This window comes from Phoxinus phoxinus (assembly GCF_949152265.1).
Source record: "Phoxinus phoxinus genome assembly, chromosome: 15".
NCBI classification, from domain to species: domain Eukaryota; kingdom Metazoa; phylum Chordata; class Actinopteri; order Cypriniformes; family Leuciscidae; genus Phoxinus; species Phoxinus phoxinus.
Window position 1 is genome coordinate 27,860,941 of NC_136890.1, and position 20,175 is coordinate 27,881,115.

The 20,175-nt window shown below is 34.4% G+C and overlaps 1 protein-coding gene across 3 annotated transcripts; it reads left to right on the top strand.

The window, feature by feature from the left end:
• Positions 1–726: 726 nt before the first annotated feature.
• On the top strand, positions 727–18,836 carry LOC307011946 (low-density lipoprotein receptor-like). Of its 3 annotated transcripts, XM_079638087.1 has the most exons (13): positions 764–883; positions 2,100–2,450; positions 3,267–3,386; positions 3,810–3,935; positions 5,262–5,433; positions 5,528–5,743; positions 6,086–6,204; positions 8,406–8,545; positions 8,763–8,907; positions 11,227–11,337; positions 13,080–13,154; positions 16,672–16,826; positions 18,034–18,836. In XM_079638087.1, exons 1-13 carry the CDS (start codon positions 820–822, stop codon positions 18,058–18,060), a joined length of 1,821 nt encoding a protein of 606 aa, XP_079494213.1. In that variant the 5' UTR covers positions 764–819; the 3' UTR covers positions 18,061–18,836. The 3 variants fall into 3 exon arrangements, with proteins under 3 accessions (XP_079494214.1, XP_079494213.1, XP_079494215.1); XM_079638088.1 differs by lacking the exon at positions 11,227–11,337 and having other exon boundaries at positions 727–883; XM_079638089.1 differs by lacking the exons at positions 11,227–11,337; positions 13,080–13,154.
• The last annotated feature ends 1,339 nt before the right edge of the window (positions 18,837–20,175 follow it).

Below are 20,175 nucleotides of genomic sequence, written 5' to 3' on the forward strand. Positions count from 1 at the left end.
ATTTAGACGTTTTTACTTTTCAAATTACTTTTAACCAACTGATAACGTTGATTTAATGAATGTAGGGCTATATATAAACGCAGTTCTCCGAATGCTATTTTAATCTCTGGGGAAAACTGAGGCGTCACTGCAATAACCATAAATAGGAATAGAAACAGAATTGAAATTGCAATAAATACAAAAAAATATGGCTATGGCCTTAACCACAGGAAAGTTGCAAAACATGTTATCCAGATTGCGTAATTATGCTATATAGGCTATATTAAACTAGGCTATATAGACTATGCAAAAGAGAGAGAACAGGAATAAATACTCTAAAATGTGAACTATGCTTTACTGGAAAAAATATTTTGTAGTGCATGGATTGCACAAATGTTGTGCGAATTGAAAAGGTGCATACGAAGCCTATACGAATGTGTAACCTATAAATAATGAAGGATGCATTAGGCTACTAGACATGAGTGTACATGCGAGAATAATGAGAATGAAGGTTTCCTATCAGAGTAACCAAAGCTGTAGTTCATCACGTTTTCACAGATCTTTTGTCTTCATTTTGATCAGTGTATAATTGTTTTATAATTTGAAATCAAACTAATGTCTTATTTTGAAATTTTGCACTTAAATGTGAGCTTTTTCTATGTATTTTTAAAATATATATTTGGTTTGATATTATGTTATCTACTGGAATGACATTCATACATTAGTATCCTAAAACTTTTTGGAGTTACTTAACTTTTGGTGTGACTACATAATCTTTAGTGCGGAAATGACGCAATTGCTTCGCGACAAGAGCGCACTTTAGAGGACGCTGAGCAAGGCATGGAAAACCTTGGTGCATTACTACTGCTGTTGACTTGTGTGTCACGTTTTCCTTTAACGGAAGGTAAGGGATGGTTTGTAAATATGTCTGGACAGAGGATTATAAATGCATGTGCCTAATGTGTCTAAATGCATCGCTAGTGCTCACACTTTCCTATTGGACCTCACGTTGCACGCGGCGCTGTCACGCCATCTGATTGGATCGAACGCCTCTGTCAAACTGATGTTCCGAGTTTCCTCGCATATAAAAGTATATCAAGATATACTCACTTACTAAATTACTGTCAAGCACGTGTACTTTTAAATATACTAAAATAAATATACAATCACTGTATCTAATTTTGAGTGTGGTAAAGCATCGTCCTTGGTATTGTGTCAAAGTTGGTTCCACGTGCATGCGTGAGATAATAGCCCACTGTAACGTTACTTACAGTGACTGGCGCTAGAAATGTTTGTGACATAATAATGTTGCATATTTTATCAGAAATATAAAACTAGTTCAAATGGGGTTTTTTTTAATCTCATCATAGGACTTGGACAAAGGGCTGATTGTCTATATAAAATGCATTAATATATATATATATTATTATTTTTTTATTATTTTTTAAATTGCATAATGGTTTGATTCTTTATTGTTTTTCATATTAACATATTATGACACACACACACACACACACACACACACACACACACACACACACACACACACACACACACAAATATAAATTAGTACACCCCCTCTAAATAATTATATTTTTATATTTCTAGATTACAATTGGAAAGATGACAATATAAACAAACACTTAATTAAAAATATGTCATCAATATCTGTAAAATAATTTTGCTTTGGCAAAAATAAGTACACCCTTGATTAAATTCAACAAATATGCAATATTATAGTATGTCATTTGTCCTCCATAACTTGAAGTATACTGCTCTGACCAAGTTCTGGACAAATGTTTACATCTATTAACTGTTTTTACTGTTTAACTCCTGGAGGATGGCCTTCTTCAGTGTTTGATGGGGAGTGTTGCTCAAATTTTCTCTACAAAATCCTCTACAAGTGCCCAATAGGTCAGGTGAAATAACTGTACACTGAACAATTTTCAGTTAAAAAAATCAGATTACCCTAATTCACCTACCGGTACTTGAACAATTTTACTAAATGTAGTCCAGTCACATAAGACTATCACTTTTTTTGTGTGATAGTCTTAAGCTATTCAAATTTCAAACTGTCCTCTTTCACATTTCAGAACTAAAGACATTTTTTATTTTTGCAGGTTTTCCAAAGTTTGTGTGTAATAATGGCAGATGTGTGCCTGTGAATCAGCGCTGTGATGGTGTGGACCACTGTGGCGACGGAAGCGATGAGATCTCCTGTTTGAATTGCACTAGTGGCTCCTTCCACTGTGTGGCAGCATCACACTGCGTTTCTGCCCGCAGCATTTGTGATGGAAAGCTGGACTGCTCAGACGGAGCAGATGAACAGTTAGACGCATGCGCATCGCTCTCTAAACCACAGACGTGCACCAGGTCAGAGTTCAGATGTGCTAATGGACACTGTGTGCCCAATTCATGGAGGTGTGACCACTCCCCTGACTGTGAAGATCGCAGCGATGAAGAGAACTGTGGTGAGTTGCATTTTATTTCTGCTGTATATATACAGCTTATTGTTATTTTTATTATATTTAATAAAACATAGCATTATTACTCCAGTCTTCAGTGTCACATGATCCTTCAGAAATCATTCTAATATGCTGATTTGCTTCACAAGAAAGCTTTCTTATTAATGTTGAAAACTGCGTAATATTTTGCGGAAACTGTGATGAATTTTCTTCAGGATTCTTTGAGAAATCAGCAGCATTTATTTGAAATAGAAACCGGTTATACATGTTTTTACTATCACTTTTGATCTATTTAATGTGTCCTTATCAGGGTTATCATTGTTAACTAAAACGTATTAAAAACATTTCTGTTAACTAAGATAAAGCTAACATGAATATTAGTTGAAAAACTTAAACTAAATGAAAATTAGAAATGTTGCCCTGGCAATAAATTTAATTAAGTTTAAGCACTAAAATAAAACTATTAACTAAATAAAGAAAAAACTAAAGTAAATAAACCTAAATAACAGTATTTATACTTAATTTATATTGTACACAATTCATCACTATGACATTATTCTAAAGGAAAAAAGTATTATTTATTCTTATTATACATCCAAAGAACATAAAATAAATGACTAAAAATGAACCAATTAAAAATTCTATTAATAAAACTAAATAAAAACTAAAATAACTCTGCTCTTTGCTGAATAAAAGTATTCATTTCTATGATATGTAATGTAGACCAGTACGAAAAGTGCTTTATGAAAGAAGCTTTGTTTTGTTATTAATGAATGCTTCATAAATCACTGTTCGTCTTTCTTTCTTTCTGTTCTTGTGTAGATCAAAACGAATGTGAGATCGATAACGGCGGCTGTTCTCACATGTGTATTGATCTGCCATTTGGCTTTATGTGTGACTGTCCCAGTGGAATGAGGCTGGTCACGGACACACACTGTGAGGGTGAGAAATGAATGATTTACACAGGTTAACTGGAGAAATGACATCTTGTGATCCAGTGCATACAGTGTTGCTCTAGAAACGCCGTTGTAGAAATGCTATATTTACTGTCAGTGATTAGCTTCTTTTTTTCCCATGAGCAACAACGTCCAGACCAGGGTGGTTCCCGAGCTAAAACAAGTAGTATTAAACAGCTTATATGATCTAAACATTTCCTCCCCTGTGTGGCAGCCCACTCCACGTCAAATTAAATTTTCTTTTTGCAGTTTTAATGCAGGAAAATGTACTATTACACTTTTAACCAAACCTATAAAATGAGCTTAGCTAGTAATCCTCTTTTTGGTTATGCCAATAATCATAGTTGTCTTTTTTAGAATTAATTTCTTGGTTTAACTTTTCTCTCAAATACTAACTTTTTACTTTTAGATGTGGACCACTGTCTTGATTTAGATGTGTGTGATCAAATTTGCGGCAGTTTCGATGGATCTCCTGCGTGTGAATGTCAGGATGGGTATGAACTGACCGCCGGGACTGGACAGTGCAAAGCTACAGGTGAGAGGATTATTTAAATATAATTGTTCTGTAAAGACAGTCAAAATTGCAGATGTCTAATATTTTGCATGTGTATCAATGATAATTTGATATTATTTATGCTAATTTGATATTTTTTACTTTATAGTGTCCTTGTTATAGTGTAATTATACAATTCATTACTGAGTAACATTAATTAACAACATGCACTTACTATAGGGTTTGGATAACGGTCATATGCTTGTAATTATGCATTTTCTTTTTTTTTACTGTAGCAATTCAATTAATGTGTAATGAGGACTCTATAAAATGAAGCATTACCTTATTTATATACTATTACACTACCATTCAAAAGTAAGATTCCTTTTAAAGAAATGTAATAGTTTTATTCAAGGATGCATTAAATTAATCAGAAGTGGCAGTAAAGACTTTATAATGTTCTAAAAGATTTGTATTTCAAATAAATGCTGTTTTTTTTTTTACTTTCTATTTATCAAAAAATTTATCACAGTTTATCATCAGCAGTTCAGCACATGATTTCAATATTGATAATAATCAGAAATGGTTCTTGAGCAACAAATCAGTATATTAGAAGGATTTCTGAATGATCATGTGACACTGAAGACTGGAGTAATGATGCTGAAAATTCAGCCACTATCACAGGATGAATAAAAAAATGTTTTAAAATTTTAAAATTGTAATGATATTTCACAATATTTCAGTTTTTTCTGTAATTGAAAAAAAAAATATTGCAGCTTTTGTAATCATAAGAGACTTCTTTCGAATGTATATTATTTCTTAATTTTTTGAATTGGCTTATATGTTTGTTTTCTGTTTTCATTTTATATAAATTTTAAGTTTTAGTAATTTTGAACGGAGCCCCTAATGGGATATGGTGGTGGCGGGAAAAAAATATGAGATGGGAGGAAAAATAATAAGTAAATGCTTTTGCGTTCTTTCGCAAATGTTTCGCGTTCCTCTGAGAAACTTTGCTTTTGCTCGCAAAAACTTTTGAGCTCTTTGTAAGCGAACTCAAAGTTTCTCAAGGAAACATAAGAGCATTGACAAATAAATAACTTTTTCCCTCCATCTCCATTCCTTCCTGTAATTTCGGTTTGTGCGTTTATCATTTTTATATATTTATTTAGCTGTCTTTTTTTTTTTTCAGTTTTAGTATTTATTTTATTTTATTTAAGTTAATTCCCAAGGCAGCATTTGTGTTTTAATTTAGATTTTAAAATCTAGTAATCAAATATTTGTATTTTATTTTATTTCAGTTAATGATTTTTAAATAGTTTTAGTTAACAGTAACAACATTGATTCGGGTGAGGGATTGGTCTTGTACAGGTGCTGTTGGTCATGTGGTGGTCAGCACTCACGAGGGTGTTAAGTGGATGGACCTCAGCGGCTCTGAGCAAGGAAACATCACGTATAAAAGGGTCTCACAAGGACCTGTTACAGCACTTAATGCAAATAACACGCTATACTGGACCAGTCCAGAGAATGACGTCATCTACAGGTGCAGCACCATATTGATTAAATAGAAAATGAATATGCTATTCATACACATTATCACAAAACACACAATTTAAGCCAGTTTATGTCTGTTTCAGAATGTCTTTAGACGCCAGTGACCATAGACCAGCTGTGTTGTTAAAGGCCTCCATAGGTGTTCGGGGGTTGGCGGTAGACTGGATCCATGAGCTTCTGTACTGGGTCAGCACCAGTACCCATGCGTTACACGTGGCCTCTCTGAATGACTCCAAACAAAGGCAGCTCGTGTCTGGACTCTCCAGACCTACTGCAGTTGCTGTCCAGCCACTGCTAGGGTAAAATACTGTCTTCTTCTATGTATAAATCACAGAGCCCTGGTTTCACAGACAGGGCTTAGATTAAGCCAAGAGCAGGTCTTAGTTCAGTTAGGACATTTAAGTAGATTTATAAACGTGCCTTTTAGGGAAAAAAAAATATTTCTGGTGTGCATCTTGAGACAAAACAATGCCACGGACATATTTTGTCAGTGCAAGTTGTTTAGGTTAAACCAGCTCAAACATGACTAGGTTTCAAACATCCACTTCCATTATATGGACTCACAGAAATGTATTATTTTTCTACACATCTTTGTTTGTGTTCCTTAGTTTGTTCTAAACCTTGTGTTTTTCTTCCACTAGGTATCTGTTCTGGGCAGAGAGTGGGGCGTCTCCCAGAATTGAGCGAGTCAGTTTGGATGGGACAAGCAGAATATCATTGATAAATTCATCCATACGTTCCCCTGTCGCAATCTCCATAGGTTAGACTTCTCTGTAACACTTTTCAAAAAGGACCCATTTGTTACAGTTAATAATAATCTTTGTTTGTAATCTATATCTTTATTAATATAAATACAACTGTTCGTTGTTAGTTAATTTCATCCCATGTCCATTAAATAATGTAATTGATAAAACGTTTGATTTGAATAATATATTAGTAAATGTTTAAATGATTCAGAGTTCTATTATTTATTATTATTATTTATATATTATTGTAAAGTGTTCTCATGAACAATTTAGTTGTGAGATCCAGCCTGCTTATTTTACTTAATCACTTTTTGTACCACGATTTTTATTTTATATAAATGAAACCAAACTCATCTGTAAATAATTTTTTTTTTATATAATGTTCTCTGAGGTCCACTTATAATGTTATCAAGATTAGGCCTACAAACCTGCCAATAGCGCGCCAGTAAACCCAGCATTACCTTCCAGTGATTTGGAGTAGACTGAGTGACCCAGCCCGACCTGCCGGCGATTTGATTTCGCCCTGCAGCTCAGGCTGGAAACCTGTACATTTGTCCGTTACAAATCTGCGGAGCCCAATCACAAACTGTCTTATCCACCTGCCGTGCTATTGGCGGGTATGTAGGCCTAAATAATCTTGATAAGATTATAAGTGGACCTGACATTAAAAATGCAATTCATGACCTCTTTACAGATGAGTTTAGTTACACCACCCAAAAGTGAAAATCCTCTCATCATTTACTCACCCTCACGTCACACCAGATGTAGTACATCTTGTTCTTTCTTCCTGGTTATCTTAGCTCTTAGACAAACAATGGAACAGAATAACCAGGGAGAGGCAGAGGAGTGTTTAATTAAACAAAAGGTAAATAGAGAACACAGGGGAATAAAACAGTGGCCGAAACAAAGAAGAAAGCAACAGCCCTTTGAGAATCACAAATCGAACAATCGTCATTGAGGTTAACATACACAAGACCAGAAAACAAATGAATGTGACAACTACACCATTCTTGTTCACCTATCGTTTCCCACTGATTTTAGGTAGAAGTTCTGGATTGAACTTGGGATAGGGTTAGGAGGACTATGTTTTTGGACACACATTGTGAAGATATTAGCGCAAGAAGTAATGCAGAAGTTGACTGTCACTTCAAACAACAATTACAAAACTGCCATGAATTTACATGTACTGTAAATACAATCTACACAGAAAAAAAAATTATGACCTTGCTATTTCAAAAATCTTAAATATATTAATATCTTTATTTGATTGTACTCTCCATAGTAACTATATAATTCTCTAATTCCTTAAGCACTACAGAAAAAGGGTTTCTGAATATGAAATTTACAAGTATAATCATAAGATTAATAATGTATATGCCTCATCCTCCATACTTTTATCATAATGTAAAAAAAAAAAAAAAAATGATATATTCATACAGAAATCAGGGTCTATGTTGACCTGTTCTGTTGCTGGTTCTTCTCTTTAACAGACACCTTGTCTCATTTTGCAGAAAATGTAATAAAAAAAAAAACTTGTGAATAAATGTAGAAACCTCCCACAATAACCTCTTTTAATTTTGATAGTGCTAGAGGAGGAACAAGGAAATAGCCATACCAAAATAAGTAACTTTAGGAGCTTCCTTGTATCATCAGCCAGCTGATTAATCAAAACTCCTCTCTCTTCAATTGCCTCCTATTTTACATGATGAACAGACAGACTGACTGAAGCAACAATAAAAAAAAATGTAAACGGAGATTGGGCAACTTTATCTGACACCTCATATGTAAGATCAGAGAGCTATTTCCACCTGCATAGAGTATTCATGACATTACAAAAATAGGCCATCACTTCTAGTGCCAGTTTCACAATGCGCTGACATTTACATCCAGTATGAACTCATCGATGCTAGTATAAATACTCAGTACCTATCAAACGATCTGTAAAAGACAGTAAAAACACTGTTACTGTTACACAATGTTACTGTTGAATCCAATGAAGTTGGCACTGAATTATCTTTTATTTTCAGTCTCTCTGAAAAGCCAACGTTAAACTGTGTCTTGTTTTAAAACCTACAATGATCTCTTATATGTCAAAAAATCAAGGAAAATCTGTTCTAATTTTATTACCCCTTTAAACTAATCCATTAATCAAACAAGAAAAATTTGCTTGATTGATATAAGAGCTGATTGATATAATTTCTCTTTCCTCATTAAGATCTCCCTCGTGGTCTGCTGTACTGGGCTGACTCAGGTCTGCGCACAATATCAAGGGTTGCATTTGATGGACAACATAGAAAGATGGTTGTAGAGTCTAATGGTTATCTGGATCAACCATTCGGACTGGCTGTATTTGAGGTACGTAACAAAATGCATGCAATTAATTTCACTACGAATGACCACAGTTGATTTTATTACGGCAACAAAACGAAAACACACCCGTGACACACTATAATGTTTTATATTATCCATACATATTATGTGTTTTGATTTTTATGGAAATATTAATATTATAAAATGTATAATGGCATTGATAATGGAGTAGTACTGAATTTCTGATGTATATGCCCTGCAGAGTCGAGTGTACTGGAGTGACCAATTTACCAAATCCATCTGCAGTGCAGACAAGCACAACGGCAATATGCTCCAGGTGTCTCAGAGACTCGGAGCCGTTTCACCAGCTGGGCTGGTCATCCTTCAGCCACTGTTACAGCCTGCAGGTAGACACAAATCTTTACTCTTAGTGGCCAAAAGTGATGTCCGGCCTAGAAAAAATTATATCTTCAGATTCTTCACCCTTTGTTTAGATGACATTAAAAATGTGTTTAAGATTTTGTAAGTATAGTGCATAGTTGTGCCTGGAGTCAATTGTTATATATGTGATAATGCAATGAAACATGCCAAATTGTGCTTATAGTTTTTGGCCAGGCTGTCAAACAAAGAAATTATGAATGCATTCGAAGATGAGAGAACCAATGAAATATTAATTATTTTTATACCAGCATGATATAATAGCGAGCTGAACTAGATGTGTAAAAGCGCACGCTAGCGTAAAACAGTGTAAACGCATAAAGCCAAAAAATTCCATAAATGGCGGGGAAAGAGTTAATAACTGACTATGCTGTAGTGGTAAATTTATGCTTTTTGTTTAAAATAAAATAAAAACCCGTAGCTGTAGTTTGCATTTTTTGCCAATAAATATTTTTAGATAAATAAAATACGTTAATCTAGTGTTACACGTACATACAAGCATAGGGCTGGGTACCGAGTCTCGATACTTTTTAGGTACCGACCGAATTGCCTCGATACTATCGAGTATCGAAAAATGACATGTTGTTCGGTTCCAGATTTCGATTTCGATACCTAAGGAGTTAACTCTTCAACGTCATTGCTCAAACAAATACATATGAAATGCACAACGACACACATAAAGTAATCATGCACATACACGCAAACTCTACACACACGAGACGCGCTGAACTCTCCGCGCACATACTCATATGAGACGCGCATACTTATATGAGACGCGAGCACACACACACAAACTCTCCGCGCACATATTCATATGAGACGCGAGCACACACACATAATACCTTAAAGATGTGGAAAAATCTATCAAAAGTGTGGGTACATTTCTCCAGGATCGATGCCAACAGCGCGCGATGCAGTTGGCCTATTTGCGGTAAAATAATTGCTGCAAAGACCGGTACCACGACAAATATGATGAAGACCTTGACAGTGCACGGAGTAAACATAAGAGCAGAAAGTTGCTCCGTCTTCGACTGGTAAATGAAGAGATACCTTGTTGACCACTCTGACAGTGTTTATTGCAATAAATAATAACCTACTGAATGTACACACTGCCGTTCAAAAATGTGTTGGTTAGTCAGACTTTTTTTTCAGTAAGGATGCATTAAAGTTATCAAATGTGACATTAAAACATGTGTCATGTTACAAACTATTTCGTTTTTAAATAAATGCTTTTCTTTTGAATGATTTATTCATCAAAGAATCATGAAAAAATGCATAATAGTTTCCAAAATATTAAGCAGCAAACTGTTTTCATATTTCTGAAGGGTCATGTGACACTGAGGTAATGATTTTGAAAATTCAGCTTTGACATCACAGGAATACATTACATTTTGAAATATATTCAAATAAGATTTTAAATTGTAATAGTATTTCACAATATTACTTAAGTTTTACTGTATTTTTTTATTTAAAAATTAAGCTTTGGTGAGCATGAGCTCTTTATAAAAAAAATGTTGTTCCTTTGTGCACTGGCTAAGGAGCATGAGTCAAACTGAAAAAAATAAAACCAGTTTTTCTGAGGTAATGTGTTATGTAATCTTGTTAAATTGGATTTCATAAAATTGGTATCGAAAAAAGTATCGTTAAGAACCGGTATCGAAACTGAGGTATTGAAATTGGCACCGGATCGAAAGATTTTGAACAATACCCAGCCCTATACAAGCATGCACTTGTTTGGGACAACCGTATGTTGTCCCAAACCTGTATGAGTTTCTTTCTTCTTCTGTACACAAAAGAAGATATTTTAAGAATGTTGGTAACCAGACAATTGACGGCCATAAATGATGACAGAATTTAAATCTTTGGGTGAACTAGCCCTGTGATACACTGTGAACTAACATGAACACATTAACAAGGATGTGGTTAATAAATGCTGTAAAAATACATTGTTCATTGTTAGTTCGTTACCCTGCTGGTAATAAGTTTAAAAAAAACTTGAATTTATGTTTTCCATTATCTTAAAAATACCAAACTTATTCAGTAGTGTTTTTTAAAAAAGCATCCCAGGATGCATTTCACAACTTTAGTTTCATAGAGAACGTATAGAGTGTTCAGATTTGTTTATGATTTTTTATTTTTTTTGGTCACTAAAGAATTAAGAATTCTTACTTCCAATTAGTTTTGATGACTTTCATTCTGAAATGTGACAAATAGTAATAAACAACCAAAACATGGTTTGAATCTACTGACATCTGTTGATGTTGATGTGTTTGCACATGTTACTTCAGGTCATGCTGCATGCGGTATCTCTGGAGAGGTTTGTTTGTCAGTCTGCGTCACAGATCTCTTCTCTGAAAAACCTCAATTAATTTGCTCTGACCCACAACAGACTAACTTTGGTACGTAAGTATTTGTGTCTGTGTACATTAGTGGTAAACTTCTTAATCCCAGGATCTTAGTTACTGACTGAGGTACAATTTACGGTTTAGTAGACCATATCTTGCTTATTTTGCTCTTTTGTTAGGTAAGCACCTGCTAAGTCAAACACAAAGTTCTGGTAACATGTAATGCTGTAGTTTCTACAAGTGGCCTTTTGTTGCTTAGGATGTTAGAGTACACATAGACTTTGCACTGTTTCATAGGTGCTGTGAATCACCAGTTTTGAAAGAACTGAAATGTACTTTCCGAGATGCTGCATTTGATGCGTCATCACATCTTTGCTGTGAAGTGTGAATACCACTTTTTTTTTTTTTTTTGCGGTGTCTTGTGTGCATTTAATTTTGTACAAGCCTTGTTTATTTGTTATGCTTTAAACTAATGGTGATTTTTAAAAACTGACTTTAAATCTATCAAAATTCTGACGAAATGCGTGGATCTGATAAAAGCATAGGCTGAAAAGGAAAATACCTTTATAATAATATAAATACCCTTATATAATCTTGGTTTCTAATTGTTAATTTGTTAGATATTTTTTTTATTCAGTCATCTACAGTTTTCTGCAATGCCCTCCATCTTGTGAAGCACTACAGTGCACTGGAGAACCAAATAAGAGGGACAGAGACCAGGGGCCTTATTTATAACCGTTGCGTATACGCACAAAACAGGCACTGAAAGAGCCGTACGCCACTTCTGATGCATAAGTTGTGATTTATAAAAACAAACTTGACGGGGGAATGTGCGCACCTGCACGCAAACTCTGACCCATGCGTACGAACGTTTTGGAGATGGAGCAGTTTGGCGACACCGATGGTGAGATTGAGTTAAATGTCTTTTTGGTCACTTTTAGACAGAAAATCTAAAGAAAATTATGAGAAAGGTAATACAAATATAATATTATAAATATATTCAATGCTTTTGAACACTTTTCCTCTGGCATGCTGCGTTTTAATGTTTTAACTACAGAGATAATTCTAGCAGATTGTCTGAGAAAATAGTTTCGTGCAAATAATGCACAACAAGGTCTATCTGTTTCCATTAAAAATATAAATCAATTAAAAGTACTATTTGGCCAGTGGAAAAGATTGAGAAAAACTTTCTCTGAAATGTATTTTACATTTTTATTTATTTATTCAAAAACAAGGCAAGGATAGGCTACAAAATTATTTGTATTAATGTACCGGTAATGTGATGGCACATCCGTATTTCATATTTTCCTAATGTCTTGCACTGTTAAACTATTATCACGTGGATGAATAATCATATTTAAATTGAATGCAGATGAGGATATGCATAGTAAAACTAGGTGTTGTAAGCTCCATATATGGTTATTTCGGGGAGGAGACGCATGTGTGCACAATCTTCCGCTGACTGGGATTTATAAAGTGAATTCTGCACAGGTTCTTGCGTATGCACGCTTTTATAAGTCTGATTTTTTTTTTTCTGCGTACGCCATTTTTGGCTTTCGGGCGCACGTACACTTTTAGTAAGGATCCTACGCACAGTTTTATAAATGAGACCCCAGATGACTAGATGCTAGTTGATTCTCAGTTGGAAAACGGAGGATATTCTTAGTAATACATAAACAGGATAACATCCCTTGACTTCTGTTAGTTGTGTACTCCCCTAAACAATTACAGGAAAAGGGAAAGTGTTCCTTCCTGGTTTTCTTCCCCTTGCTTTTAGTTTTACTTTGTATTTTCAGGTAAAGATCTATTGCAGTCAGGAACAGGAACCCCGCTTCCTGATTCAGCATTTCCATGGATTCTGTCTTTGACCGGTTGGTTCAACTTCTCTTTTGCAACCTTAAAGGGGCCCTATCATGCTTTTTTATGAGGTCTTGATTTTGTTTACGGGGTGTAGAATATGCTTCCATGCATGATTGTTCAAAAAACACATTATTTTTTGGCACTGCTTAGCGCGTATTCGGGAAATGTAACGCCCCTTACCATAACTGAGTGTTATCTGCTCCGTTGTAAATATTAAAAGAATAGTTCACTTCAATATGAAATCATTTACTGAGGGTGGGTGTTAAGTTGTTTTGAAACCTGTATGATTTTCTTTTGCTGAATTCAAAAGAAGATATTTTGAAGAATGTCGGTAACCAAAAAGTAGATGGATCCCATTGACTTCCATAGTATTTATTTTCCTACTAAGGAACAGGGTTCGTACAAGGTGCTTAAAGTGCTTGAATTTGACTTTTTGAAATTGAAGTCCTGGGAAACCCTTGAAATCAGCCATATTTCTGAAGACGTACTTGAAAAGTGCTTGAATTATTAAAAATAGGGATGCAACGGTAAATAAGCTCCGATACCAACAACCGATAGGCCTACTACCAGGCATCGTGTGTAGTTACAGATAGCTGTGGTGCGCAAGCTGATAAGAGAAAAAAATATGTAAAAACGCCCGTCTTGGCGAGTATCCTAGTAAACAAAGTCGGTTATCTCAAGTGAACATAGCCATGTTCAAATGGGGTCCGTGCGTTCGGTCTTAAAAGGGGCAGCAGTTTAATAAACCTGCAGCTGTGTTTTAATGTTAATAAACAAAGGACAAATAAATTACTCACTGCTCTTGACTAGGCTACACTTTTACAAAAATAGACATCTATATATCGGATTGGAATCTTCTCCAGACTGAGATGGAAGTTAAAAGATTTAGTATCTTGTGGTCAATTTAAATATTTATTAGATAATCATCAGAGTAAATTAATTGTGTGTAAATGTTTGTAACCAGATGCATTTTATATATTTTTTATTTATGTAATGAGATTTGTTTATGTTTGTGTGTTGTAAACTTTGATGTAAATTGTCTATGTAAACTTTGCTGCCTATCTTGGCCAGGACACTCCCGAAAAAGAGATTTTAATCTCAGTGAGTTTTCTTCCTGGTAAAATAAAGGTTATAATAATATATCATTTATACAGGAATGAATATGCAATTTTTTCACATTTGATTACTTTATTCAAATTTCTGTACCTGTCAGATCTACCCGAAAAACTCTAAAAACACTATTTCATTTGTAGCCTTTCTTTGTTCTATTGTATTTATTTGTAATTCGATTATTTGTTCTTATTTTGTCACTGACTGCGTACTTGTCTTTAATAATGTTTTAAATTCACAATAATTAGGCTGTTGTTGTAGTTTCAAAATTGGATTAAATAATTGGTATTTCACTGGTGTCTAAACATTTATACCACTGACCCAATCCTCAGCACTGAGCCCTTCTGGAGCAGCTCTAAATATGTGCTGTGCTATTAAATGAAAGATAAAATATGATGGAGCAATAGAATGAACAGTGAAAGTAACATGATCTCATACAATGCATTTTAGCAGGCTTAATTAAACATGAAAATAACTGAAAGAAATATATATTTGATGAACAAATTAAGCCAACTAATATGATTTATATTATTTTGGTTTATCTATTACATTTACAAATTATAAATTTACAAATATAGTGAAAATTCAGGGATCGGTTACGGTATCGATATCGGCGAGAACCAAAAATGAAAATATCGGACGCGTTCTGCAAAAAGTGGTATCGGTGCATCCCTAATTAAAAATATATTTTAAAAATTGTTGTTGAAAAAATCATTTCAATATCATTTCACGCAAAATTAATGTTGCAGCCGTCTGAAATATAGAGCTATTTTGCATGGCTATGAGCATGATATTAAGTATATGATAAGTATAATACAACTTTCATTCTTCAGGTCAATCATATTAATGAAAAAATAAAATGTTTCAATATCCATTCAATAGTTAAGGGGATTTCCCATGCCTGACAGCGCTGGCCAATGGATGGATCTCTATGAAGTGAAACATCAGATACCATCATATATATGTAATTTGAATAAAACATTTAATTAAATAAAAAAACTAATAATAAAGATATCGTTTGATAAGTGCTGATTGAAGTCCTTGAAATCCATAAAAGTAGTGCTTGAAAAGTCCTTGAAAGTCCTGGAATTTAATTTGACAGAATCTGTACGAACCCTGAAGGAAGTCAATGGGGCACATCACTGTCTGGTTACCGGCTGTATTTGTGCGGAAAAAAAACATGCCAAACGTGTAAGCGAGGAAAAATGGAAGAACACAGTCAGAAGAATACAGATCATAATTTTGCGTAAGCATGAATCAGCAGTTTCACAATACATGCATTACACTTACGAATAACAGTAAAATGCTGCAAATATTTTTTTCTTACACTTGAAAGGCGATTTACACCTTTACAAATCTTCTCTTGCACATGCAAATTTTATTTACGCTTGCAATCTTATGTAGACTTTCACAAGTCTTACCCTGTGCATGCGATTCTTTATGCTGTTACCTTCATAAACGAGGATCATGCAGAACGGATTTCATGCACAGACTTTGTGAACACTGATTTCACGGGACGTTTCAGAGTGGTATGTTTTTTTTCCTTATACATTTTAGATACAATGTTATACACCATTTAATCATGATATTTGTTGGAAACCCATGGTAATACAAACAGTAATCGATCACAAAACCATGGTTCATTTTTCTAAGGGCTGGTGAACAACCTTATAAAAGTGAAAGCTTACAAAAGCTGTTAACACTATATCAGCAGCACTAATGTTGGTTAGCAGATGAGCAGAGCCAAACAGCGTTGCCCTTTGTTTACATCGTAGCAACAACATAAAAAACTTATAATTGTAATTGTTAATAGAAAACACAACTACAAATAATAAGACATACAAGTGATCCAGACAGATTGTCCTGATAAAATGAAAACTGCTCCATTTCAGGAGAAGGTTTTATGCGTAGCCTGCATTGTGTTCTCTTAGGTTCTGGAAGCTGTGCAGCACACAGATAAACGTTGGGATTATAATGTTCAGGAACAGTGTTTAAAATTTTAACTACTCTAAGTTCGTAAGCTTTAGAAAAAGGACAAACAAATGAGTTTTGGAAAAGGGGTGGGGAAAAAAAAGCATCTCTTTAGCAGCAGCTCATCCAGGCCTCATCCCCTTTTTTGTGTATTCCATGGGCGGGGATTATTTAAATGAGTAACATTGTGACATCATAGAGCCCGGAAAAAACGCATTGTAGTTCTTGGAAAGTGGATTCTGTTAAATAAAATGTCTTCCTTTTGAAGTGGACTTTGAGCTTTGTAACCTTGCAGATCTTTTTTATGCTCAAACAGCAACGTTACACTAACTAAAGTTGAAAGAGTGAAAAAGCATAATAGGACCCCTTTAATGCATTCATGATTTTTTGAGAAATGTCTGGACTGATGTTCCCTTGATAACCTTTATTTGTTTTTTTGTCTGTTAGTCATCATCAGTTTGCTGTTGGTGGGAGTGGTGCTATGGTGGCAGCGGTCTGAATTCGGTGCCCCTCGTTCTCTTTCTCTTCTTGGAGATGTGACACTTAAAGAATCCCAGGATCCTCTTCTGTTATCCAAGCTACCTGTGGTACACGAGCATAAAGTAAGAGCCACAATATTAAAAAACAAAAAAAGTATTAATTTAAAATGGAATGACAATGAATTGAAATGAATGTATTGCAATTAAAGGGCTGGGCGATAAACTATCATATTGACATCGCGATAGAATTTACGTCGATAACGGCGATAAGCTCTAGACATTTTTTTTTCTCAATATGGATTAATAATCTGACAGCTTATCGCACAGCAGAAATAAACACGACAACAGCTAGTCAGTGCATGTTGCTAAAAAATTATGTCTGTGTGTCTATCTGTGAATGAACGGCAGACGGTTTCGTCTGATTCACAAACTCACAAGTGGTACTCACTGCAGAGTCAAATGACGTCCAGCTCCCCCTCTCTGGGCGTCTAATGGGGTGGAGGGATTGAGTTGTGTGTAGGGTTAATGATTTGATAAGATATTGTGTCAGTAAATAGTTGTTTGCACTAAAAAAGTATGATTTTTTACATTACAAATCTTTAAATGCCTTTTTCTCAAAATGACTTTTCTCTCATACTCCAAGTCCGAAATCTCCTCTTCAGTAGCACCTATACACACCAAACTTTCCAGTCTTGTACCTAGTTATATTATGAAGACAATTACAGAGGGATTTGTAAATATATTATTCCTAGCCTGATTTATATAACATTTTATTCCAAAAAACATGGCGAAAATACATTTTTAAAGGCTATTGACAGTATATTCTGTTTTACAGGATAACAAAAGTAGATATCCATAAATCTCTCTGTAATTTTTTTCCCATCTAATATGTGAACACAATGAAAAAATAATTTTGAACCTGGCTTTATCCAATTCTGAGATTTCGTTTTTTAAAATATAGGCAAATTAGCGCATATTTAATTAGATAATGCCTAATTTGCATATTTAAACAATAAATTACAGAAAACTTGTAATACATTTTTTTCTCATCTTAATGTAGGTAATCAACTGGGAAAGTTTCATGGTGATATCTGCTAGTTACAAATATTTCCCTATTCACCTGTAGTGTCTCGCCTTAAGGAAACAAGTTATTTAATTTTGATGGCTATTGTATCCCAATAATTCAGTTATTTTGTTTCCGTTGTGTTCTTTATAACATGTTTATTTCAAATAGCAGCTGCTATATGATGTATACACTGTTTTGGACATTGATTTTCCTGTTTAAATAGATGCTTATCTGCATAGATAATTATGTTGCTTGTGTGTTCAGGGCGGCACACAGAATGGTTCAACATGATGACTGTATTTTCCTGTAATGGGAACTGCACACTTCCTGTGGTAGTTCACACAGCGTCCAGGCAGGAAGATGGATTCTTCTGCTTGGTGAAAATCCTGCTTGGTGACCCCACAAATGCTCTTATGTGTTTCCAAATGTCTATTTATGATTGATAATCATATAGAACACCAGTCAAACTGAATTTGAACTCAGTGTAGCATGTATAAAAATACACTATCACTGTATCAGACTTTTTTTAGTCCTTTAACTTCATAATGTGTGCATCACCGCAAAATTTGACTGAGTATTCGGAGCTCCAGGTCAATAATTAATTGATCATGTAGTGACACAACAGATCTGTGAGTTATTACATGAGGTTTATTAGTTTTGAACTTGTTTTAAGATGTTCTGTTTAGTGTATACTACTGTGATTTGTGAAGGGAATAATCTCCATTCACCATTTAAGTTGACAATCTATCTCTGTCTTGCCTTTGGCATGTGCGCATAGAGACAAAATCATTTAGAAAAAGATTTTATTTTAAAATTCACTGATGCCTCGGATTATAGTTGTTATATTTATTATGCGAGGAGAAAAAAAGAAATGCTATTTATTTTTTGGTTTGGATCACTTTTCCTGTTTACTTTAAGTTAGTGTTAAAAACAGGTTTAGTTCTTCTGATTATATAGTACAGTCTTGATTTAAAAAAAAAAAAAAAAGGTGGTTTGAATGCTTTTAATGACCCATGGTATCGTCATATGTTGGGCTTGGTGAAATAAATTATATGGGTTGGAAATTGTACTTGTGCTATATTTTTTAACCTATTTTTTTTTTGTGTGTGTGTGCATTTAGTGATTCTTTTTTTAAATGAGATGGCGGTAATCTCAGCTCTGTATTGGAGAATGCGGTCAACCTGGATCTTCGTAAATCATTAAAATAATTGAAGGCAAATTTCAAATGGCAATTCTTGCAGAAAAGTGACTGTGGAAAGATGAGCTGTTGAATCCCTTCACACACCATTTAACAAGGTTGTTAAGCTTTTTATGGTCATGTGATCCTGGGGGTCCAAGTCCATGAGCAGTTACTTCATTTAAAAATAAAAAATTGTTACGTTTTCAGGTTTGTTTTAACCTAACATTGCATAAAGAGACCATACAGGGATGGTCGAAATAAGTTTTATATGAGGTAATATCTGCTAGATTTGTTGTCACAATCTTTGCTCAGTTGGAGACTGTGATCAAGCCACCCCAGTGGCTTTAGTTTAGAGCATCTGTGCATGACAGGCAATATTTTTTTATAGCCGGTAAATGTAAAGACTGTGCCAAAGTCATGTAAGAAGAAAGAATGTAAAATAGACATCCACAGAGGCATAGTGCGATCTAAGGAGCAGTCGTGTTGATACAGTATATATATATATATATATATATATATATATATATATATATATATATATATATATATATATCTCGAAATGCTATATTATGTCTGAACAATTTCAATTTTGTTATCAGTCTGAACATTGTGGAATGTGCTCTGAATCACTGTAAAGTCACAATGAAATCAAAGTAGAGAGAGAGAGAGATCTTTTCTTCCATGTGTTGTGACGTGAATATGAGTTTAACATATTATCAAAAAAGAAAAAAAATGTGGGATGGGGATCAGAAATTAAGGCAGATGAATGCAAGTTTGTAGGGGTGGAGTTTATTTGGACCAAATGATTGGAGAAATCTAGCATACATCATCAGAGAGAAGTCTGTCATTTTCACAGTTTACATAGCCTAGCCACTACAAAATGAGTGTGTGATGCAAACATGTTAAAGATTAGCAGGCAGTTTATTACGTAATGTGCATTTCCCATACAAAGACTGAAGCATCACTATTTGATTTTCGTTTTAAACGGTTTCTGTCTCACTTTGCAGGGTCCGTTAAGGAAGTGGTCTATTGTGGTCTTACACATCCTGTTACACATCCTCTATCTGCTTTCATTCACATATAAACAGATTTTCCCTAGTTCTACATGTTCCTGAATCAACAGGATTGTTGTTCCAGGACCAATATTACATGCTGAATTTACTGAAATCACTTTATTGGAGTTTGTTTTACTGTCCTTGAGCAAATACATGTATATTCATTATAAG